Source organism: Anolis carolinensis, unplaced genomic scaffold (assembly GCF_035594765.1).
Source record: "Anolis carolinensis isolate JA03-04 unplaced genomic scaffold, rAnoCar3.1.pri scaffold_10, whole genome shotgun sequence".
NCBI classification, from domain to species: domain Eukaryota; kingdom Metazoa; phylum Chordata; class Lepidosauria; order Squamata; family Dactyloidae; genus Anolis; species Anolis carolinensis.
The window spans coordinates 7,504,134-7,529,836 of record NW_026943821.1 but is presented as its reverse complement, the minus strand read 5'-3'; the positions used below and the strand labels follow the sequence as shown (position 1 = coordinate 7,529,836).

The 25,703-nt window shown below is 41.1% G+C and overlaps 1 protein-coding gene and 1 long non-coding RNA gene across 2 annotated transcripts in view; one reads left to right on the top strand and one right to left on the bottom strand.

The window, feature by feature from the left end:
* The window catches only part of rasgrp4 (RAS guanyl releasing protein 4), a 38,323-nt gene extending 12,620 nt beyond the window's left edge, over positions 1-25,703 (bottom strand). Inside the window, exons 1-9 of the mRNA XM_008119940.3 lie at positions 25,111-25,703; positions 20,118-20,320; positions 17,464-17,569; positions 16,382-16,444; positions 14,976-15,107; positions 10,681-10,834; positions 7,876-8,049; positions 7,634-7,750; positions 5,526-5,801 (exon numbers count right to left, since the gene is read on the bottom strand). Coding sequence (XP_008118147.2) covers positions 5,526-5,801; positions 7,634-7,750; positions 7,876-8,049; positions 10,681-10,834; positions 14,976-15,107; positions 16,382-16,444; positions 17,464-17,569; positions 20,118-20,320; positions 25,111-25,133 — 1,248 coding nt within the window. The 5' untranslated portion in view covers positions 25,134-25,703. The remainder of the gene's footprint in view (positions 1-5,525; positions 5,802-7,633; positions 7,751-7,875; positions 8,050-10,680; positions 10,835-14,975; positions 15,108-16,381; positions 16,445-17,463; positions 17,570-20,117; positions 20,321-25,110) is intronic.
* Positions 5,742-10,091, top strand: LOC134293770 (uncharacterized). The gene is made up of 2 exons (XR_010000728.1): positions 5,742-5,847; positions 7,845-10,091. It is a non-coding gene; the product is annotated as an uncharacterized LOC134293770 (long non-coding RNA).

Below are 25,703 nucleotides of genomic sequence, written 5' to 3'. Positions count from 1 at the left end.
CCACATGAACATAAATGCATAAAACATAATCAGTTAACGAAGATTTAAAACCTGACAAAAACTCCATCAATAAACCCAGATACAGTGACCATGATTTGCAGCTTCAAAGCCTGGCTGGATACACAATATTATTTGAGGACACAAATGCTGGATCGCTCTAACAACCACCATGTCAGACTACACAGAGAAGCCACTGAAATCCACAAGAAGCATGTGGACAATTTCAACAGAAAGGAGGAAACCATGAAAATAATCATAATCTGGCTACCAGTATTAGAAACCTCTAAAATCAGGACAGGAAATTAAAAAAAAAAAAACAACATTCAGAAAACAGGGGAATGCCAGACAGGAAACAATCAAGGCCAGCTAACACATCTCAACAAAGGATTCCCCCAAGCAAGAAGCAACCAGGCTTTGAAGCTGCAAGGCCTTTCAGTGCTAATCAAGGTGATTGATTGCACCATTCACACTTGCCTCAAACAGACAAGAGTTTTTCTTTCACCCAGGACATTCCATTGATATATAAACCCCACTTGCCTAGTTTCCAATAGACCTCACAACCTCTGAGGATGCCTGCCATAGATGTGGGCAAAATGCCAAGAGCTAATGCTTCTGGAACTTGGCCATACAGCCCTGAAAACTCACAGCAACCTAGTGATTCCAGCCACAAAAGCCTTCCACAACACATGAAACCACAGCTGCTTCCCTGCATTTGCAAGATCTGTGAAGGAAAGTGGATGATGGGGAGTCTTAGAGATTTCTTATTCATAGATTTGTCATAGGTCAGACTCAGCCTTGCATAAATTATAATCAGAAGGAACCCGTTAGGGACCTTGATATGATGCACAACAGGTAAATTCATTTAAAAGCTGTAAAACCAATTTAAAATGCTCTTTAAGTACTTTTAGAAACCATCTAAAAATGTCGTCGGCTCTCTGTATCCAAGGATTCTGTGTCCACGGATTCCACCACCCATGACTTGAAAATATATACAGTAGAGCAGGGGTCCCCAAACTTTTTAAGCAGAGGGCCACTCCACAATCCTTCAGACTGTTGAAGGGCCAAATTATCATTTGGAAAAAAAACTACAAATTCTGATGCACACTGCACATGCCTTATTTGTAGTGCAAAAACAACAAGACCAAGAACAATGAAAGAACAATGAAAGAGTAATACAATATTTAAAAATAAAAACAATTTTAACCAACATACATTTATCAGGATTTCAATGGAAAGTGTGGGCCTGCTTCTGGCCAATGAGATAGTCAAGTTAATTAGGATTGTTGTTGTTGTTATGTGCCTTCAAGTCATTTCAGACTTTGGGCGAGCCTAAGTCTAAAATTTATTTATTTATTATTTATTTATTTACTATATTTATTTACTACATTTGTATCACACCCTTCTCACCCCAAAGGGGACTCAGAGTGGCTTACAAATTATATGTACAATACAATGTATTAGCATAGCACAATATTAACATTATATATTACTATATTGAGAAGCCCCGGTGGCTAAGTGCGTTAAAGCACTGAGATGGAGACCGAAAGGTCCTAGGTTCAAACCCTGGGAGCGGCGGGAGCACCCGCTGTTAGCTCCAGCTCCTGCCAACCTAGCAGTTTGAAAACATGCCAATGTGAGTAGATCAATAGCTACCGCTCCGGCGGGAAGGTAATGGCGCTCCATGCAGTCATGCCCATGGCCACATGACCTTGGAGGTGTCTACAGACAACGCCGGCTCTTCAGCTTGGAAATGGAGATGAGCACCAACCCCTAGAGTCAGACATGACTGGACTTAACGTCAGGGGAAACCTTTACCTATTACTATATTGAACTATACCACTATACTGTAATATTATTAGTAATATTATTAATAATATATAATTAATACTATTATATGGTATTATTATTAGTGTTATATTGTACAGTAGAGTCTCACTTATCCAACGTTCTGGATTATCCAACGCATTTTTGTAGTCAATGTTTTCAATATATCGTAATATTTTGGTGCTAAATTCGTAAATACAGTAATTACTACATAGCATTATTGTGTATTGAACTACTTTTTCTGTCAAATTTGTTGTATAACATGATGTTTTGGTGCTTAATTTGTAAAATCATAACCTAATTTGATGTTTAATAGGCTTTTCCTTAATCCCTCCTTATTATCCAACATATTCGCTTATCCAACATTCTGCCGGCCCGTTTATGTTGGATAAGTGAGACTCTACTGTATTACATTATAATATTATTTCACAATATATTTTTATATATCGTAATATTTTGGTGCTAAATTTGTAAATACAGTAATTACTACATAGCATTATTGTGTATTGAACTACTTTTTCTGTCAAATTTGTTGTATAACATGATGTTTTGGTGCTTAATTTGTAAAATCATAACCTAATTTGATGTTTAATAGGCTTTTCCTTAATCCCTCCTTATTATCCAACATATTCGCTTATCCAACATTCTGCCGGCCCGTTTATGTTGGATAAGTGAGACTCTACTGTATTACATTATAATATTATTTCACAATATATTTTTATTATAAAACTGAGGGCGGGGGCCAGGTAAATGACCTTGGAGGGCCGCATGTGGCCCCCGGGCCTTAGTTTGGGGACCCCTGCAGTAGAGTCTCACTTATCCAAGCCTTGTAAATAAATAAATAAATGTGTGGCCCTTTCATGACACCAATTCTTGCTTTCTGAGACGGCTATCTGATTCTACCAAACAGTAGGGCCGGCCCTGAGAAATACATGGGTTATGCTATTTTGCTTGCCGTTTCATGTCCCCACACCACAAAGAGTGGCAGTTGCTAGGCGACACACCAAATTTTGTGCAAGCGGGAAGGGAAACTCCCACGGAATATGGTTAGGACACACAGTGTTTGCGTCACACTAGGCCAGGCCTGGGCAAACTTTGGCTCTCCGGGTGTTTTGGATTTCAACTCCCACCATTCCGAACAGCCTCAGGCCCCTTCCTTTTCCCCCTCAGCCGCTTAAGCGGCTGAGGGGGAAAAGGAAGGGGCCTGAGGCTGTTCGGAATGGTGGGAGTTGAAATCCAAAACACCCGAGGGGCCAAAGTTTGCCCAGGCCTGCACTAGGCCCATGATTCAATTTCCCAGTCATAGTAGTTGTGGTTGCTAAGCAACCCAGCAGTTGTGGTGACCGAGGCCTGCACTGCTAGGCCGGGCACTCTTCCTGTGAGTGAAGGCGGTTGCTTCACAATGCGATGTTTCTGGCTCTGTTTTCACGCACAACAGCTGGGGTTGCCGACCCTCACACACACCAACCTCCTCCTTCACATCCCAAATTAAGCCATTTCCTAGTTTCTCGCCTTTCTCAGGTGACCATTCTCTTCTGAGAGGATTTCAGGCCACGCACACACACAAAATCACACAAAAGCTGCATGATGTTGGTTCTAAAGATTACACTAAAGCAACGATGGGCAACCTTTTGCGCTTGGTGTGTCAAAATTCACAAAAAAACCTAGCATGACTTGGGTGGTGTGTCACTTTGAGAAAAACACCATAATTTCGCAATATATATAGTTTAAATAACAAAAATATATACAGTAGTTGTAATATATAACTATTCAATAAATCAAAAACTATTTACAGTAGAGTCTCACTTATCCAACATAAACGGGCCGGCAGAATGTTGGATAAGCGAATATGTTGGATAAGGAGGCATCAAGGAAAAGCCTATTAAACATCAAATTAGGTTATGATTTTACAAATGAAGCACCAAAACATCATGTTAGACAACAAATTTGGCAGAAAAAATAGTTTTATACGCAGTAATGCTATGTAGTAATTACTGTATTTATGAATTTAGCACCAAAATATCACGATATATTGAAAACATTGACTACAAAAATGCGTTGGATAATCCAGAACGTTGGATAAGTGAGACTCTACTGTACTACCATTATTTCCATGTACAACAATCTATGGTACCTCTTGCAGTTTCCACGCTGATTTCTCTCTATTCTAGTTTCAATGTAGTCATGAATAATGAATAATATAATAATAATATAATAGTAATAATATGATAATATACTATATATATACAGTAGAGTCTCACTTATCCAACACTCGCTTATCCAACATTCTGGATTATCCAACACATTTTTGTAGTCAATGTTTTCAATATATCATGATATTTTGGTGCTAAATTCGTAAATACAGTAATTACTACATAGCATTAATGTGTAATGAACTACTTTTTCTGTCAAATTTGTGGTATAACATGATGTTTTGGTGCTTAATTTGTAAAATCATAACCTATTTTGATGTTTAATAGGCTTTTTCTTAATATCTCCTTATTATCCAACATATTCCCTTATCCAACATTCTGCCGGCCCGTTTATGTTGGATAAGTGAGACTCTACTGGACTACCATTATTTCCATGTACAACAATCTATGGTACCTCTTGCAGTTTCCACGCTGATTTCTCTTTATTCTAGTTTCAATGTAGTCATGAATAATTAATAATAATAATAATAATAATAATAATAATAATAATAATAATAATAATATAATAATAATAATAATAATAATAATAATAATAATAATAATAATAAAAATAATACAGTAGAGTCTCACTTATCCAAGCTAAACGGGCCGGCGGAAGCTTGGATAAGCGAATATCTTGGATAATAAGGAGGGATTAAGGAAAAGCCTATTAAACATCAAATGAGGTTATGATTTTACAAATTAAGCACCGAAACTTCATGTTATACAACAAATTTGACAGAAAAAGTAGTTCAATACGCAGGAATGTTATGTTGTAATTACTGTATTTATGAATTTAGCACCAAAATATCACGATGTATTGAAAACATTGACTACAAAAATGGCTTGGATTATCCAGAGGCTTGGATAAGCGAGGCTTGGATAAGTGAGACTCTACTCTAGTGGTAATATATAACTATTCAATAAATCAAAAACTATTTACTACCATTCACTAAGAGATGATGTTGGAACCATCAACATTGGTCCATTGGTGTTTGCCCGTCCCAATTGCAACGTCCACAATTTAGGGCATCTCATAGGTGAGTACCCTTCTTATAGTGCAGGAATGGGCAAATTTTGGCCCTCCAAGTGTTTTGGACTTCAACTCCAACAATTCCTAACTTTTTTTTTTTCGTGTCAGGAGCAACCGGAGTTGCTTCTGGAGTGAGAGAATTGGCCGTCTGCAAGGACGTTGCCCAGGGGACGCCCGGATGTTTTTGATGTTTTTACCATCCTTGTGGGAGGTTTTTCTCATGTCCCCGCATGGAGCTGGAGCTGATAGAGGGAGCTCATCCACACTCTCCCCAGGTGGGATTCGAACCTGGCAGCTTTCAGGTCAGCAATCCAACCTTCAAGTCACTTAGTCCACTACGCCATGTGGGGGCTCCTAACTGGCAGTAGTCCAAAACACCTGGAGGGTCAAAGTTAACCCATGCCTGTTATAGAGTCTGCACCCCCAGCCCCACCCTTGTGGTCCCGTCTCCTTGTCTATCAAAGAATCTCTCTCACAGTGAGCAGGCGGACCAGATCCTTATTGGCTTGCAATGGCGGCTGGCTTTGCTGGAGCATCCTGAGTTCCCATGCCGGCTCAAACAGGCTCTGCAACTTGCTCAGGTTGAGTTGTCCACCCTCCACGCGATCCGGCATGGCTTCATGCAACATGACCAGGTCCTTGAGGTGGACACCCACAATGGGAACCTTGAAGCCGGTGCAGTCGGCATACGCCCGTCGGTACGATCCGTAATTTCCACTCGACGAAAGCAACTCTGTCATTTCAGAGAGTGCCTGTGCAAGGAAAAGAGAAGCGAGCCTTGTCTGAGAAGAGAGAATGGTTGGTATATAGAGGCGTGGATGGATCTCACATCATTCTCCAAATATAGTTATCAGGTCTCAGGGCCTGGACCCTCTTGTCCAGTCCTTAGCATGAAGGGGAGGAATCTCAGGGCAAAAGCACTGCCTTCAGAAATCTATATATATAAAAGGGAAATGAAATTTCGGCCTAGGACAAAACAACAAAACTACACATCCCAGAAACACCAAACTTGGCAGCACAACCCCTCATCCATGCCTCTACATTCATACAACAAAAAAGAAAAGAAAAATAAAGTCCTAATTAGAGGGAGAGGAATAATTGTTTTTATCCAATTGCTGCCAGTTACAAGGCTAAGCTCCGCCCACTTGGTTTCCTAGCAACCCGCTCACCCCAGGGGGCAGGCAGAGTTAGGCCTCATTTAGGCCTCTTCCACACTGCCTATAAAATACAGATTATCTGATTTGAACTGGATTATATGGCAGTGTAGACTCAAGGCCCTTCCACACAGCTATATAACCCATTTATAATTTTATATCTATGGACAATGCCAGCTCTTCGGCTTAGAAATGGAGATGAGCACCAACCCCCAGAGTCAGACACGACTGCACTTAATGTCAGGGAAAAATCTTTACCCTTTACCTTAACCACCACCAATTCCTCAATATTTTATTTACCATACCACCAGACTTCGCCACAGCAACGCGTGGCCGGGCACAGCTAGTAAATATATATATTCATGTCTATGTCGACTTGGTATATAAGTCAAGGGCATGTTTTGCAGCCCAAATTATCGATTTTGATATAACCCCTGGATAAGTTAAGGGTCATTCTGTGGAGAGAGGAAAGTATCAATGTTGCTTCCGGGATTTGGTTCTTTTTTAGGGTCATTTCCTGGGATGGACTGAGTTCTTTCCTTTCAACACTCTATTCAGAGAAGGGCATGGTCCCTTATTGATAAGATTTAAGGCACAGTGCTCATATTGACTCGTGGAGAAGTTGACCCAGTTTTCTTGGGTTGATTTTTGACTAGACTTCTACATGTGGATATAGGGTAATTGTGTGATTACTTGAAACTATGCAGATGTATCTTGTAAAATGAACTTCTCCTAAGATGGAAAACTTATGAACAACTGTTTAGTTTACTGATGGGTCTATGGACTGTAATAAATATTGTTGTAATTGTGTGCATATGTATTTCCAAATGGTTAGATCTGTGTGAGGTTATGTTTTGGTTTTTTTATTTAAATGGCATATTCTGTATACAGTAGAGTCTCGCTTATCCAACATAAATGGGCCGGCAGAACGTTGGATAAGCGAATATGTTGAATAATAAGGAGGGATTAAGGAAAAGCCTATTAAACATTACATTAGGTTATGATTTTACAAATTAAGCACCAAGACATCATGTTATACAACAAATTTGACAGAAAAAGTAGTTCAGTACACAGTAATGCTATGTAGTAATTACTGTATTTACAAATTTAGCACCAAAATATCATGATATATTGAAAACATTGACTACAAAAATGCGTTTGATAATCCAGAACGTTGGATAAGCGAGTGTTTGATAAGTGAGACTCTACTGTAATTGTGACTGAAGCTTAACCTCTTTGATACATTATATCACTGGGACTGCTACTTGCAAAATTACCAGGAATCTTTTCTAGGTGTCACATTTTTGGTGTGAAATCTGGTGAAGTTCAATCTGGCAAACCTACCAGGGTAGCCAGACCTGGAGTCATTTTCTAAATGGGTACCAACAGAAAACCTTTCCCTCCCTAGCCATAAATCACCAGTTCCCTACCTTTGTGACTTCAGTCGGGAGAAGCGCATGTGTGTCCTTGAGCCGAGCTATGGCACTGTGGCAGAGTCCTCCCACGATTGCCATCAGGGTGCTGAAATTCTGCAATTGTCTTAATTTCTGCAATGAAATTGGGGGAAAGACAGAAAAGGGGTAAAACGTGATATCCTGGGTGACTCAGTTCCCACCTCCATCTACTATTTTCCTCTTTCAGGAAAGGTGTTTGCTGCAATTATCAACCTTACCTGCGTAACACGGATGAACTTGGTGAAGACTTCAGCTCGCTGTTGAGGTGTGGGCCTATTGAGGACCATGACCTGCACCCACTGAGAGATGCTGTTGCATAAGGCGATGGCACGCTCTAGCGCTGGACTGCCCCGCACTGACCCACAAAGTACGTAATTCCGGAAGTCTAGGTACTGACCAATATAAGAATAATACAATAAAAAGTCATGTTCTACTGATCAGGCCACTCTAAGTAAACTGCTTTTACACATCTTTGTTCAATCTAGCATCCTAAGTAGATGACTAGATTTTGGACATTTGATAACTAAATGTACCCTTTAATGGTTGTGTAGTACCTGGAATTTTAGCAAGTGCTGCTTATTATTCAACCAAATAGCAAACAACTTCTGTTGAAATTCCTTCTTCTGTACCAGGTCTTCTTAAACATTCCCACTTGGGACAAAAAAAATAATTATGTGACCCTGGATATATCTATATATATAAAAGGGTAATGAAATTTCGGCCTAGGACAAAACAACAAAACTACACATCCCAGAAACACTAAACTTGCCAGCACAACCCCTCGTCCATGCCTCTACGTTCATACAACAAAAAGGAAAGAAAAATAAAGTCCTAATTAGAGGGAGAGGAATAATTGTTTTTATCCAATTGCTGCTAGTTAGAAGGCTAAGCTCCGCCCACTTGGTCTCCTAGCAACCCACTCAGCCCAGGGCGCAGGCAGAGTTAGGCCTCTTCCACACTGCTTATAAAATACAGATTATCTGATTTTAACTGGATTATATAGCAGTGTAGACTCAAGGCCCTTCCACACAGCTATATAACCCATTTATAATGGACTTAATGTCAGGGGAAAACCTTTACTCTTTACCTTAACTACCACCAATTCCTCAATACTTTATTTCCCATACCACCATACTTCGCCACAGCAACGTGTGGCCGGCCACAGCTAGTAGGTATATAAAATAAGTCAAAACCCAAACATTTCCTGATAACAAAGAAGCATTTGCAAGGTTTGCTAAACAGACTGATATTCCTTTCATGAAGTATAACTGAAGCATCTTCTGTAAAGTCCACTGCACAACTGATTCCTGTAAATGTCTAAAACACCCATTAGCTGGCATTCAGAAAAAAAAATCCCAGACCCCAACATTGAGCAAAGGAGAACCCATTTGGGGTTGGGATCACAGTTTAAGAAGCAGTGTTCTATACAACCATTAAAAGTACAGAAGCCATTTCCAGTTTTCAATGTGAAAACCTTAGATCTACTACACTCTGAGTGAAGCAACTGTGGGAGCCAAAGGACACCCTGGAGGGATGCTTCCCACACCACACATCCCACATCCATGAAAATTGAAATGCCCTCAAACATGCCACCTTGAGTTTTTGTATAGGGAGAAAGGTGGGATAAAAATAAAGTAAGTAAATTAAAGAAAAGATCCTTTAGAAGACAGGGCAGACATTTCGTCATTTTTTTTTGCTGCTGCAACAGGGTCATTTTAGGGCTAGGAAGGGCCTTATTTAACAGGAAGTGAATATAATTTCCTGTTTGCTTCCTTTTTAAAAAATGCCTCTCCTGGACTACAAATGGCTTAGGTCTCTATTTGAGATCGTTGCATAAAACCGAGAAATGAAGCATCAACTTCAGGTTGTGGGGAGTGATCAACTTGACTAAATGGTCACTTTGCAGCAACCAGATGTGCATTTGCTGGTGAACCACTACAGTCATAAAGAGACAACTGGCCAAAGAATGACAAGTACATGTGGCAAGTGGCCATAGCACCCACTGGAATGTTGTTTTTTTTAAAAAAATCAATTTAACAGCCATTGGGATTGTTGTTGGAGAGTGGCTAAGGGTGTTTTTTTTTTTTTTACTCAGAAAGGCTAAGGAAGTGCATATTAGTGACGCCTCCATTAAAGCATCCTAAGGAGAGGTTTAAAGTTCTTCTGAAGGACCAGAATCCTTTTGGTGGTTTGCAATGGCACAATTTCACTTGCTGTTGTGTGCCTTCAGATTGTTTCTGACTTACAGTGACCCTAAGCCTCTTCCAATGTGTAGTCTATCACATTTGGTTTTTACCAGTTCTTATAGCCACACATTGGCCCCAATTTTATTTTCTTGTGCAGCTTTATATTTATTTACTTTTTATTTACTTTCTCTCCATAGGGACTCAAGGCAGCTGTGACATGACACAATACAATAGAATTTTAAAAACAAGGTGAATGCATGTACATATTATGGATTTTGTGTTAGGGAAAACTACCCAAAAACAGCAGAGCATCCAAAAATACAAAAGCAAACAGGATACTTATAGTTGAACATTCAGCTCACAGCAAGCAGAGTGTGAAGTGCCATGTGGCTGTAAAGAATGTAGAGTTTAGGGGGCAAACATGGGGAGTTTTGTTCTTTAAAATTACAAAACGTTTATTTACAAAAATGATAACCACATTTCTTAATAGTAAAGCACTGGGTCTGAGCTTCTGTCTAACTCCATCTCTTTAGTGTTCAAAAGAGAGGGAAATGTCTCCAAGCACACATCTCTCCTGACACACAAGCAGAGAGGTCTCACACACAGCACACACTAGATGTAAAAGTAGAAATCAGAAGACAAAAGGCATGCACCTGCAAAGTATCCATTGTACATAGCCAATCAGAATGAGAGCAGAAACAAAGAGGAGAGGAGTCAGAGGGGAATGGAAACCCTCAGCCAATTCTAAGCTAACTACTCCTCATTGAGGACTGCAGACTTGGGCAGTGTGGGGTTGGATTCCAACACATATGACCCTGAGGTTTGGGCAGTTCGTACCGAGAGGTGACAGAAGGCCTTGAACTCCAGGTAGCTGAGGTGGCTGGCTAGCTCATCTGCATCAAGGTGATCAAAAAGCAGCGAAACTTTCCGCTTCTTGCCACAACCAGGGCTGCTTTGGCAACTGAGAGTATGGTCCCAAGTCTGGGTCACTCTAGAGAGAAAGAATCAGAAAGTTAGGTTACGTGCTGAACTTGAAAATCCCTTTGCATGCTCATTGGAACTTTTGTCTGCCAGAAGGTTCCTGGGAAACATGGTAGATGTGTTAGCGAAATAAGTGTACATGAGGTATGGATGTGTGGAGACACTACAAAACCACCAAACCATTTTAGATTCCATTTACAGCTCTGGTATGAAAGAGGATTTTAAGAGGAGGACAAATCCAAGTGTTAAGACCCCTCAACCGATGAGAAATAGTGTTTTACAATTTAGAGTAGAATTAGAGATAGAGCCCCACAGTTTTTCCATATTCAGTGATCAAACCTAGAAAACTGGGGAACAAAAATGACTAGCTCTAGAGCCATGGTTCTCAACCTGTGGGTCCCCAGATGTATTTATTTATTTACAGTATTTATATTCCGCCCTTCTCACCCCGAAGGGGACTCAGGGCAGATCACAATGTGCACATATAATGGCAAACATTCAATGCCATATAAACACAGAGACAGAGACGCAGAGGCAATTTAACATTCTCCAGATTCCAGCTTCCTGAGGGTATGCTCGATTCCGGCCTTCAGATATTTTGGTCTTCAACTCGCAGAAATCCTAACAGCTGGTAAACTGGCTGGGATTTCTGGGAGTTGTAGGCCAACACCTGGAGACTCACAGGTTGAGAACCACCGCTGTAGAGTAACTAGAGTGTGGTAACCCTTTAGCTCTTCAGATGTTGTGCTACAGCTCCCAATACTCCTTACCATATGCGTAGGAGCTGCTGGTATTTGCATCCAACAACATTAGAAGGCCAAATCACTTCCAAAGCTCTTCTGAGGTGCTTATTTAGTCAAATCAATATTGCAGTAGCTCTGAAAATATATGGTTAATGGATGAGAAAAGTAATTTGCAAGTCATAGAATCATAGAATAGTAGAGTTGGAAGAGACCTCATGGGCCATCCAGGCCAACCCCCTGCCAAGAAGCAGGAAATCGCATTCAAAATGATGACCGTGGCGCCAGCTTTCAAATTGATTTGAACCCGCAGTGGAGAGTTCCGCAGATCCATCACCAAAGGAACAGAGCGGGACCGCAGCAGACTATTGTTAAAAGATCTTTTTTTTTCTTCACTTTCCCCTTCCCTGAACTATGTAACAAATCCCCCCAATAAAAGTAGCATTCATTTTTAACAGTAACACTCTCTATCTGGTTATTTTGTGTCTTTCCCTGACTCCTTCTTTTGCACGCCACCCCCCCCCCCCCTCTCTCTCTCTCTCAAACGCGTCCGACCTTTAAAACCCTGGCGGAGGCTTCCCCGCCATAGGTTAATACGGCGGACGATACAAATTGGCTCATATCTTTATCAAAATTACCCCTAGCATGCTCCTCTTTTAGTCCTAACCCTTCCTAAGGCTCCTGACCCAAGGACCACCAGCGGAACCAAAATCGGTCCAGTTCTCGGCACCTCATCAGCTGACTGTCAAACGGAACCGGCTGCTCCTTTCAAGCCAGACTGCTCTCTTCCAGCCTTATCCCGGACTTTCCTCTCCCCGTGACCCGCGGGATGGTTTTTCAGAGATCACTGGTCCCTTTCTGCGAACTGTGGATGGGGGAATCGCTCTCCCGCTGGGGAGACATAGTTCTCCAAGGACCTTCACCCTCTCTACAGCTGCCAGGAGGGTGCCTGGACGGGCGCCCTCCACGTTTCATTCACACCTTCATAATTTTATGAATGAGAAGAACACTCTTCCCAGACCTACCCCTGAACTTATGAAATCCTATATTTCCAAAGACTGCAACCCACATGTACCTCTTCCCCATGCTATTTCTATGAATTCCTTCCACCACAGATGAACTCTTTTCCCAATGTATCCGTGAATTTTCATATTCTATGTACCTGGACACCCTCATGAATCACTGTTGTATGAATTTCTAATCGTTGGGCTAACTTCATGAATTGTAAAATCATGCTGCTAAAACTCCACTTTTATGAATTTCCATATTGGGTTCCCCAGATGTTGTGAACTTCGTTCTTATCAAATGTTTTCAATTGTTTATATCATTCATGATTCCCCTTTATGCAATGTAACCCACCTTTATGGATTCTCCCTTATTTCCTTGAAATCTATCTATCTGCCTATATGTATTTGTACTCTTTGGGATCCCCGGAAAATATGTATTTTTCCCAGCAGGGTTTATATTCCAACTTTATTTTATTTATCATTTTATTTCATATAATTGTCAAGTCGTGAAATCAAATAGGAAATATTTTGAACTCAACCTGAACCCCAGAACCCCTCCCAGTTCCTATGACCCAGGCTTCCCTTCCCAAAAACAAAAGGATAATCCGCCACCGCTTAACCCAATCAAATTCAGATTGCATGGACAATATAGGGCTTGAGTCGCCGAATTCGGAGTATTGACCTAAAGGTGATTCGCCCCCAAGGCAAACATTGTCATATCTCCTCCAAAGGGAAATCCAGGACACCTCAGGAAGGCGCCCTGCAGAGACTGTCAATTGTGGCCCATCACCACCCATCTCTACTTCCACCCCTGACACCCCAAGGCATATCTAAAATCTGTATACATGACAGAAACTCGGACATCCTTGATTGCTGTCATTAATCCCTTTAGAAATCGGCCTGGCAGGAATTAATCCGATCTTTCCTGCTCAGTCACTTCATTGTTTCAATAACTCCCGCCTTCTCCTTCCTGATTGGCTCGAGTGGGGACAAAAAGCAGCTCCCTATTGGGCCAACAGAGCAAGGCGGGAAACGAAAGCCCGCCTCGTTCAACCTTCTAGCCTACCAGCGATCAGATGGGCGGGGGAGTGGGGCGGGAAATTCAAAGGGCTGTCAGACTGAAACTTTGTATAAATATGGCTTTATTTTGATTATGTGGGACCCTAGTAGACTGAATGATCGCTACCAGAGTCCTCTTCAGCTGAATCGCTCGATAAAGACTCCTTGGCGGATTTTCCTTCAACTTTGGCGGACCTTCTTCATTTCGGCTTCAGGTTGTATTGCGGCTCATATTTTCCTATTGGCTCCGCCAAGGTCCGTTCTCTCAGGACCGGATCGGCTCTCTCCTTAAGGGCCCGATCCCCTAAAACGCGGTCGACAACAAAAGCACCCCCGACAGATGGCCATCCAGCCTCTGCTTAAAAGCCTCCAAAGAAGGAGCCTCCACCACAGTCAGGGGGAGAGAGTTCCACTGCCGAACAGCCCTCATAGTGAGGAAGTTCTTCCTGATGTTCAGGTGGAATCTCCTTTCCTGTAGTTTGAAGCCATTGTTCCGCGTCCTAGTCTCCAGGGCAGCAGAAAACAAGCTTGCTCCCTCCTCCCTATGACTTCCCTTCACGTATTTGTACATGGCTATCATGTCTCCCCTCAGCCTTCTCTTCTGCAGGCTAAACATGCCCAGTTCTTTAAGCTGCTCCTCATAGGGCTTGTTCTCCAGACCTTTGATCATTTTAGTTGCCCTCCTCTGCAAACATTCCAGCTTGTCAACATCTCCCTTCAACTGCGGTGCCCAGAATTGGACACAGTATTCCAGGTGTGATCTGACCAAGGCAGAATAGAGGTGTAGCATGACTTCCCTGGATCTAGACACTATACTCCTATTGATGCAGGCCAAAATCCCATTGACTTTCTTAGCAGCCGCATCACATTGCTGGCTCATGTTTAACTTGTTGTCCACAAAGACTCAAAGATCTTTTTCACACGTACTGCTGTCTAGCCAGGTGTTCCCCATTCTGTATCTTTGCATTCCATTTTTTCTGCTGAAGTGAAGTATCTTGCATTTATCCCTGTTGAACTTCATTTTGTAGTTGCAGGCAGGCAAAATTAACCCGCTTCCCCATGCTGAGCTTTCTCCCACCTGAAAAACATACTGCAATGGCTTTAATTGGGGGCTTTCTCCTCTTTCATTGCCCCATTTTAGTTTGCATTTACAACCTGGAAGAGTTACGGGTAGGAAAGAAAATCATTTCCTAGAATGAATGAATCTCAACCATGGGAGAAAAGCGGGATTGATTAATTTAATTAATTGATTAATCAATAACTTTTAGCATCCAGACCAGGAAAGTAATCCAAAACTAATATTCCTAGATCAGTATTTTGTGAACCAAAAAGAAATCAAACTCACACAGTGGATGTGTCAAGCAGATTGCAACATTCCTTATGGCCTTCTTTCTTCACCACTTCCAAAATCTCAGCCATAGCCTCCTCCAAATGCGGATCCAGATGGAAGGCTTCGGGAAATTTAATGAGCCAATACCTGAAGCCAGAGGCAGAGATTAAGCCTGAGTTTATACTGTCACAACTTGGGAAAGACTATCCTGATCTTCCTCTGCCACCCCACTTTTCCATCTGCACTCAGAAAGACAGAAGACCCTTTATATTCCCACCAGGCATGCATTTGAATGTGATGAAGATTCATCTAAGTCATTTGCCCTTTACACAAATGATCCTTTTCGTACCTGAGAATAAACTATCTCGGGGAAGATGTAGTTGGGTCTCAAAAATATACCCAACCTACATACAATATACTGTTCTTTGCCCACCCCTGCCTTTCTTGCCTTTTTACAGTAATATACAATAAACTTCTTGAATGGTCCACCGAAACAGAACAAACCACAAACTCAATGATAAAGTGGGCAAGAAATATTGGAAGACCAATACAAATTGATGAATGGGAAGAAATATGGAAGAGGAAAGTAAAGTACACATATGCATCAGACTTAGCAGAAAACTATCTGAAAATGTTGCACCGCTGGTATATGACTCCAGCAAAATTGGGAAGAATGTACCACAATATGGACAATAAATTTTGGAAATGTAAGACAAATGAAGGTACATTCTTTCATCTATGGTGGTCATGCAAAAAACCAGCAGATTTTTGGAAAAATATTCATGCCGAATGTCAAAAAATTCTTTAAAAATCTTTCCCTATGAAACCGGAATATTACCTATTGGGCATGTTTGATTTGGGATTATTTGCAGATCGAAACTTGGACAAAATATTTACTTTTTTGACAACAGCAGCGAGAATAGTCTTTGCCAAAAGATGGAAGCTGGACACTACTCCTGAAATGAAGGATTGGATCATCAAGATCATGGATTTAAAAGATATGGATAAGTTAACATTTCTATTGAAAGAAAATTGTGGCAGTGGATTGAAAAAAACAGACTGGTCATTAGAAAACTACCTTAAGAAATATTAAAGATGTAAGGGGGAAAGAACTTATACTTAGCTTTTATAATGACTTTAATAAATTGCTGTTTCACAGGAGGAGTAAGAGTGGAAGTCATCGAACACCCCCTTTTTTTCTCTTTTTTTCCGTCTGTGTGTGTGGGTTTGTTATTGTTTTTTTTCTTTTTCTCTACTACTGTATTTCATACTTTCCTATACATTTATTGTTCCCCCAGTTTCATGTAATATAACTTTTTTTCTTTTTTCTTTTTTCTTTATTTTCTTGCTTAATAAAAATTAGATAATAAAAAAAAGAAAAGGATGGGAGGAAAAGAGAATTATGGGGAAATAATTCTAACCGGATGAAGTGGCAGATCCTCAGCTGGCGTGCCTGCATCTTCTCCTTGGATGCTTTTTGGTATGTAGCAAGTTGAGTTAAGAGTTCTTTCAAATTGTTGAGCAAAGCAAACAGCCCGCATTCTTACTGCAATCTCCTCTCCTCCTTCAAGAGATACTAGTAACTGAACTCTATATCAGAGGTGGGAATCATGTGGCTCTGGATGTTTTGAATCTTTCTCATTATTTGATGCTGCTGGGATTTGCAGTCCAACAACACTTGGAAAGCTACATTATTCCAGTACTCCATCCCAACTAAGTGTTAACATTCTGTGGCTACTGTCCTATTAAATATAACTAACACTTATAGGATTTTTAATGGAATTTTGTTGCTGAATCTTTTTTTTAAGGACTATCCCAGTCATGCAAATCTTGGGATTCTCCAATACATTCCAGTACTTTCCTCTTTCTTTTTCAGAAAGAGAAAAATTCAGAATTATAGCAGTTTCATGCCAAGGTTGCTGTGAGTTTTCTGGGCTGTATGGCCATATTACAGAAACATTCTCTCCTGACATTGCCAGACAGGAAACAGTTAGGGCCAGTTGACACCTCTCAATAAAGGATTCCCCCAGACAGGAAGCAGACAGGCTTTGAAGCTGCAAGTCTATTTAGTGCTAATCAAGGTGGCCAATTGAAACATTCACACTTGCCTCCAACAGACAAGAGTTCTTTCTCCCACCCTGGACTTTCCACAGGTATATAAAGCCCACTTGCTTAGTTTCCAACGGACCCCACAACCCCTGAGAATGCCTGCCATAGATGTGGGTGAAACATCAGGAGAGAATGCTCCTGGAACATGACCATACAGCCCAAAAAACTCACAGCAACCCAGTGATTCCGGCCATGAAAACCTTCAACTACACAGTTTGATACTACATTTTCTATTCCATAGAAACTTGGGGTTTGTAGCTGGCTACAAAGTGAAGGTCTCCGATTCAAAGACTTTAATCTTGCCCGGGGATTGCCCACTGAAGCACCATGGTCCACAATACTAAATGAGGCGTTGCCCCAAAGCAATCCAGAGTTACCCACTCCAAAAGGATATAACTTCAGGAGATGCCGTGCAAGTTCTGCAGATGGGACCACCCAACTGTGGACTGTCAATGTCATGTTCACCGTGAAGTCACTCTTGCACAGGTTCCCATCCAAATCTAGAGGAGGAGGGAAAGAGTTAAGCTGAGTTTATTTGCAAGCAAAGGGGAAGTAGAACTGGACTGCAAAGTGGAAATGAATAAGGCTTGTCATAAGTAGAAAGGAAGAAGGCTTTCTGCTCTGGAGGATGCAATCTGCACCAGTGGATTCAAATTACAAAAAAGTCAGTTCTGGTTAAATATTAGGAAGAACCTCCTGACAGTAAGAGCTATTTGACAGTAAACCACACTGCCTTGAATGGTGGAAACTCTCCTTTGTTAAGATATGTCACTGAAGGTGGGCACCTGTGAAGGAGATTCACTATAGATTTCTCTAATGGCTCAGAGTTGGACTAGGTGACCCCAGGGTGCCTTTGAAATATATATATAAATAGCACCAAGCCTAGTGGGTCTCTTTTTCTCCTCGTCCCATTTTAAGAGACAATAACTTTGGTCTCATTGAATATCACAGGGCTGTTATAATTTGTCATTGAAAGTACAGTCAAAGCAAATCCAAATCCATTGCTTATTTTCCTAATGGTCAGCAGTATTTTTGATTGTTTTGTCAGTCAGAATATCCTGGTTAAAAGAAATAATAAACTGAGCGTTGTTTCTGTTATGTGCCATCAAGCTGACTATGACTTATGGCAACCCTATCCTAGTGTTTTCTTGGGAAGAATTATTTAGAAGAGATTTGTCATTGCCTCTCTTTGACTTATGCAAGGTTATCCAGGGAATTTTCATTTCTGAGTAGTGAAGTCAACCCCGTATGTATATATGTGTCCGTCCGTCCATCCGTCCATCCAGCCATCCAGCCATCCATCCAGCCATCCATAATAAAGGCGAAAATATGTATGCATGTGCAGGCCTGTAGCCGGGGGAGGGGGGGTTAGGGGTTCAAGCCCCCTCCCCAAAAATTTTCAGGTTAAAAAAAAACCCCTGGTTTACTCATGAATTTTAACTGGTTAACCAAATCCCCATGCTAAGTCTATGAGACGCAAAAAATTAAGAGTCCCTCCAAGCACTATCTCAAGCAGATATCGAGAGGTCTGTAGCCAGTGTGTGTGTGGTTAGGGGTTCAACCCCCCCCCCCCAAATTTTTCTGGCTATGGCACTGTGTATGTGTGTGGCTGGGGTGTCCACTTACATGAATAGTTATAGCTCCCACTACTCAGGAGACACCAATAGCCTTCCCTCCAATGACACTGCAGGTTATAGTGAGCGCCATGAACATGTCCAAGAGCTCTGCCAATGTCCTCCACAAACACCATACTGCCCACCATACTGAACACTTTCATACGGGGACAATTTCACCCTAGATTTTCTGTTTTTCCTCCACCACAGACACCCCAGTGTTTCTTACTCTCTCCATTGGTGTGGAATTTGCATGCCCCACCCACTGCCTCTCCCATAATCTTTCTTATTCTTTTCTATGGCATGCAGCAAACAGAGGAATTAATCAGCAACTGAACATTCTAGTGAGAATTGGGAAGAATTCACCATGATTTACAGGAGTTGTAGGTACTGGGATGTATAGTTCACCTGCAATCTATAGCACACAGCAAATAGAGAAATTGATCAGCAACTGAATATACTGGAAAGGTTTGGGGAGAATTCACCATGATTTACAGGAGTTGTAGGTACTGAGATGTATAGTTCCCCTGCAATCAGAGAACACTCTGAACTCTACCAACAATGGACCTGGAATTAATTTGGCACACAGAACCACCATGACCAAAAACTACCGGAGGTCTTTGGAGGGATTTATAGGAGTTGTGGTTCACCTACATCCAGAGTGCACTATGAATCCAAACAATGATGGATCTGGACCAAACTTGGCGTGTACACCCAGTATTCTCAAATTTGAATCCTGGTGGATTTTGAGAGGAATTGGCCTGGACATTTTGGAATTATAGGTACTGGGATTTCCCCCTCTGCCCTATATATACCACATTGGCTCAAAATTAGCCGTTGGGGTGGGGAAGAAATTATAAAATGACCAGATATTTCTGCTCTCTAAAAGTTAAGGACATTTAGGGAGCATGTGGCTATTCGGTCATTAATGTATTTCCATTCCCATTATCTTTGACCATTGTCTCTTCTATTTGTGTCTGATGAGTTGGAGAACTGCAACATCTGGGGGGGGGGGCAAGTTGCCTATCACCGTTTTAAAGGGAATGTAGTACTTAACAACAACAACAACAACAACAACAACAACAACAATAATAATTACAAAAGTAACAGCATTAACATAAAAAGTAACATACATTAACAATATACACAGTTTAAAATACAAGAAGATAATAAAACAAGTTAAAATAAAGGTTTATATAACAGTAATAATATCAAACAACCACCAATGCCATTCAGTCAACTTCAAAGGTGGGTGGGTGGGGGGGACTATACCAGCAATATAAGATAAAATCATTAGATTAAAATACAAAGCTTTCCCTACTCAGTACCTGGATTAGTCCCAGGCTGATTTCAAAACAAGTCATGATACTCAAAGTGCCCCAGTCCTTTGGCTTCTACCACCACCCTAATCTAATCCTGGCCACAAATAAATTACCAAAAGAGCGAAGGCATTTCTCAATCAGCTCCTCCAAAGTGCAGGACCGGTTCAGTTCTCCCAAGGTGAGGGAGGCTATGGCCTGATTTATTTCCCTGGGGTTAGGGCAAGTCATGCGCCGCCTGCTCTTCCTCTGGTAGATCTTGCCAGTGCCTGGGATGGTCCCGGTATTGGTCATGATGGGAGCCTCTGCCCGTGATTTCCTACAAAAGATGTGGCTTTTAAAGCATTCAACATTTCACAAGTGGTAAACTAGGACATATGTAACAAAGCAACATCAGGGTGAGATTAGGCAAGGAGAGTGTAAAAGTTATCAATGAAGGCAAATACTACTATAAACCTTGCAATTTATAGACATAATTTAAGATATCTGGACAGCAGTAGCATTCAGCATCCAAAGAAGCAGAATACAGTACAAGGCTGGAAACTTGGCAGGTGGTAGGACACAGCCTTCCCTTAGTAGGTTGCTGTGAGTTTCCTGGGCTGTATGGCCATGTTCCAGAAGTATTCTCACCTGACATTTCACCCACATCTATGGCAGGCATCCTCAGAGGTTGTGAGGTCTGTTGAAAACTAGGCAAGTAGGGTTTATATATCTCTGGAAAATCCAGGTAGGGAAAAAGAACCCTTGTCTATTTGAGGCAAGTGTGAATGTTGCAATTGATCACCTTGATTAGCGTTTAATGGCCTTGCAGTTTCAAAGTCTGGCTGCTTCCTGCCTGAGGGAATCCTTTGTTGGGAGGTGTTGGCTAGCCCTGATTGTTTCCTGTCTGGAATTCCCTTGTTTTCAGAGTTTTGTCTTTTATTTACTGTCCTGATTTTAGAGTTTTTACCGGTTGCCAAATTTTGTTCATTTTCGTGGTTTCCTCCTTTCTGTTGAAATTGTCCACATGGTTTCCCCACTCTTTCCAACACTTTCCCTGCACCCCTCCTTCCCGTCTGATGAAGTCCACAGATTCTTCTGCATTCCCCTCCCCATGCCCTTTCTGTACATCTGTTAATAAACCATCCATCCCGAGGCAATGTTCCTTCCTCTTGCCCAACTTCCTTGCATGCATATATATATTGTGTAGTTGCACACAAACGTCTTTGCAGCTTATCAACTCCTTTACTTGAGCTGGAACTAGACATCTCTATATATAAAAGAGTGATAGCATCAGGGCAGCGGACAAAACAACAAAACAACAGGCCCCCCAACCTCGAAATTTGATAACGCAACCCATCCGGCTCTAGGTTGATACAACAAAAAGAAAAGAAAAATAAAGTCCTAATTAGAGGGAGAGGAATAATAGTTTTTATCCAATTGCTGCCAGTTAGAAGGCTAAGCTCTGCCCACTTGGTCTCCTAGCAACCAACTCAGCCCAGGGGACAGGAACAGTTAGGCCTCACTTAGGCCTCTTCCACACATTATAGATTTTAACTGGATTATATGGCAGTGTAGACTCAAGGCCCTTCCACACAGCTATATAACCCATTTAGAATCTTATATTATCTGCTTTGAACTGGATTATCTTGACTCCATACTGCCATATAATCCACTTCAGTGTGCATACTAAACATAAAGACAACCATACAACAGACATTCAATACCACCACTACCTCAACAATTTCTCACCAACCCCACCAGACAACGCTACAGCAACGCGTGGCTGGGCACAGCTAGTCTCTAAATATAGGGAGACCAAACTTATATGACATCCCATTTTCAAACTTTGAAGTATGAAGTCACATTTGACCAAAAGAAAGGAACATTTCCACAGTAATTTTGTAGTCTGGGGCTTGCTTGCATCAGGTTTTAAGGAGCAAACACCGCCTCTTTGTCAGAATATTGTAAATTCTACAGTAAATTAGTATTTACTAATTTTTAATATATAAATACTAAAAAGTGCCTGCAATTCTAAGACACATCACATTTATAGAGATGCTTATATGAGGGAGGAAAGACCGTCTTAGAATGGAAGATATACAGTCGTAATTATAACATATGGAACGTTAACATTGTCCTTTAATAGAATCGAAAATCAACCAAGACTTGAGCTCCAACATTTCACAGATTAAACTTATCTCCCCTTATGAACCATCTCGGAGTCTAAGATCGTCTCAGGAGGCCCTGCTCTTGGTCCCGCCCTCTTCGCAGGCATGATTGGCAGGGACGCGAGACAGGGCCTTCTCAGTGGTGGTCCCTCAGCTATGGAACTCCCTCCCCAGGGAGATTAGATCAGCCCCCTCCCTCCTGATCTTCCACAAAAAAAGTAAAGACATGACTCTTTGTCCAAGCTTTCAGAAATCTGGTGCAATAATAGATATGAAAGATATGTAACTGACTAATGGAATGGCCCGGACTAAGCCTATGGATCATGTGATTTACCCCGATGTATAGAATTAAATGTTTTAATTGATTTAATTGTATTTTAATATTTTATTTTAATTGTTGTTTTGTACTCTGTTTTTAAAGGCATTGAATTGTTGCCATGTTGTGAAGCTGCCTTAAGTCCTCTCCAGGGTTGAGAAAGATGGGGTAAAAGTAGCGTAAATAAAAATAAAATTAATTAATTAAAAACTGGAACAGATTGGGCAGCAAAAGCATGTGGCTAGACAAAAGAGGAGAAGTGATTACTGGGGAAGTACGGGCAAAAATACTTTCTTAAGCAGAAAACCTTTGGAACATTATGTACTGAGTTAACTCCTGTCACTCCTTCTGAGTTGAGTGAAACTACCTCTGAACTTAAAACTCGAGTAAACTGAGGACAAAATAAGGATAGCGGGAAGAGGAAAGAGCACACTTTGAAATCAGCTGAAAAAGTGGAATAACAGAATTAATCGGCCATAGCAGAGCACTTGATAACCAACCTGGACACAGCATATTATTTGAGAACACAGAAATGCCAGACCACTCCGACAACCACCACATCAGACTACACAGAGAAGCCATTGAAATCCACAAGCATATGGACAATTTCAACAGAAAGGAGGAAACCATGAAAATGTACAAAATCTGGCTACCAGTATTTTAAAAAACTCTAAAATCAGGACAGGAAATAAGAACAACACTCAGAAAACGGGAATTCTAGGCAGGAAACATCAGGGCTAGTTAACTCCTCCCAACAAAGGATTCCCCCAGGCAGCAAGCAGCCAGGCAATAACAATAACAATAATAATAATAATAATAATAATAATAATAATAATAATAATAATAAGTTTATTTATATCCTGCCTCCATCTCCCCCGAAGGGGACTCGGGGCGGCTCACAGCAAAATCAGATACAAAACAATGATAAAATAAAATATGAAACATCAAAGAACAATAATAAAAATAAATAATAATATATACACAGTAGCTGAAAAAACACAACACGGTATTAAAACATCGAATTAAAAACAATGAGGTTGCAATAGCGGATAAGCAAGGTGTACATTATGAGTTACAAATTTTAAATAGATAAAGTGCAATAGATTCATTTAATATCACATCGGGTAGGGAGGAGCCCTGAATTAATATCAGGGCTTTGAAGCTGCAATGCTATTTGATGCTAATCAAGGTGATTAATTACAACATTCACACTTGCCTCCAACAGACAAGAGTTCTTTCTCTCACCCTGGACCTTCCAAAGATATGTAAACCCCACTTTCCTAGTTTCCAACAGACCTCACAATCTCTGAGGATGCCTGCCATAAATGTGAGTGAAACAGGAAAAAATGCTTCTGGAACATGGCCATACAGCCCGGAAAACTCACAGCAACTCAGTGATTCCATCCATGAAAGCCTTTGACAACACATTGAACTTTTGCAAACTGTACTTAAAATGTATTCAGTATAACACTGACCTCACACCATCTTTTCTTTATGACAGAATGAGTCAACTGAAGTATTTGTTATTGCAAAAATTAAAAAGGTCTCATAGTCATACAAAGTTGTCCTTAGTTCTCCTGAATTCAGGGTTGGGCATTTCTTTGCTTGCAAAATTCTCCCTTTGGCGTTTCAGATTGACAGCCTTACATCTCTCAGCACAGAGGTGATCTTTGCCAAGGGACATAAGAAATGGAAATGTGCCACCTACGCAGGACCATTGTTCCGTAGACAGGGAAGGAACTGTGTGGCAGTTGACAGTATCCCAGCATTCAGGTGTCACCTTTGAATCTTGAGGAGCATGATAGACATCCAACAGCAATAGCTCTCCCTCTCTCTTTTTAAAAAGACGCATGTGGGAAAGGAGAAGCAGACCCCTTTCAACTGTCCTAATTTGACAGGGACAATCCCAATTAATACTCTTGTCATCCTACTTTGTGTGCTGCATCTGAAATTCCCCAGTTCCTCACTCTTCCTCTGACTTTCCCTCTTTATCCTCAGCTTATTTCTATTGCTGTAAATGGAAGCAAAAATAGTTTGCTGTCAGTTAAGGAGAGGAATCTAGCCTTTTCCAAGAGGCTCAAGCACAAGCAAATTGCTGCTGCCTTTCCAGGGTATATCTACACTATAAAATTAATGCATCTTGACATCTTGTTAGCTGCCCTGACTCCCCACAGGGAGAAAGGCGGGTCATAAAATAAATAAATAAACTTTTATCAGTGAGACTGAATACCTTTCCATCTTGATCTCTGTCCATTCTACTGAAAATTAATGCTGAAATGGTTTTATATGTACATTATGGGCGGCTCAAAGCATGGCTCAAAGCGATAGAATCATGAGAGCCATGGCAGTTCAAGTGGTGTCAGGCTGTATTCAAAAATGTACATGTGCCTTTTGTCTTTTTCTGCTCCTTAATGACCATTGTCATCTTTAAAAAACACACCGATTTTGCTTGGCCATACCTGTTCCAGTTTTAATCAGTGAAATCTAGTGCTTTTCTATATTGCAACGGGGGAAAAAACTCAAACAAAAACAAAAAATAAAATAAAAGTCCCCTGATTTATAATGATGTCAAACTGGGTGAACAAACACCAGCAAAATCCCCAAGACATTCAAGAAAAGGAAGACTTGAGAAGTTCTGCTTACCGCTTACTCTCTCTCCGAATCATAGCTCGCCCAGTTGACAGTCTCCACTGTCCTTCCTTTGGGTGGGCTTGTCTTCTGTGATCCTTCCAGCTTCTTTAGTTCAGATGGTTCTGCTGCTGGGTCTGTTTTTTGCTCCTGGCACCACCTGAATCCATGCAAAAGCCAACCTGTATGCAGAGCAGAACACTGCCTCTGTGAATCAGCTGAGTCAAAACGGGTTGGTCATATGCTGATGTGTGGTTAAAAGGAACTGGGTTATGCATGAGGTGTGTGTGTGTGGACTTGTATGTCAGGAAGGGATTGTTGGGTTTTTCTTTTTAAAGGCAGAACTGATTTCTGACAAAGATTCCATTGCCACTGGATGTCTTTATTTTGTCATCCTCAGGATTTGGATGTCTTGGACCAGAGTTTTTCAAACTGTGTTCCTCCAGATGTTTTGGACTTCAGCTCCCACAATTCCTAACAGCTGAGATTTCTAGAAGCTGATGTCCAAAAGCCCTGGAGGAGCACAGTGAGAATCGCACTAGATCTTGGATCCGCTTTAAATCCACTTAAAATCTACTTTAGGGAGGGGGCTTTAAACAGCTCAGCCA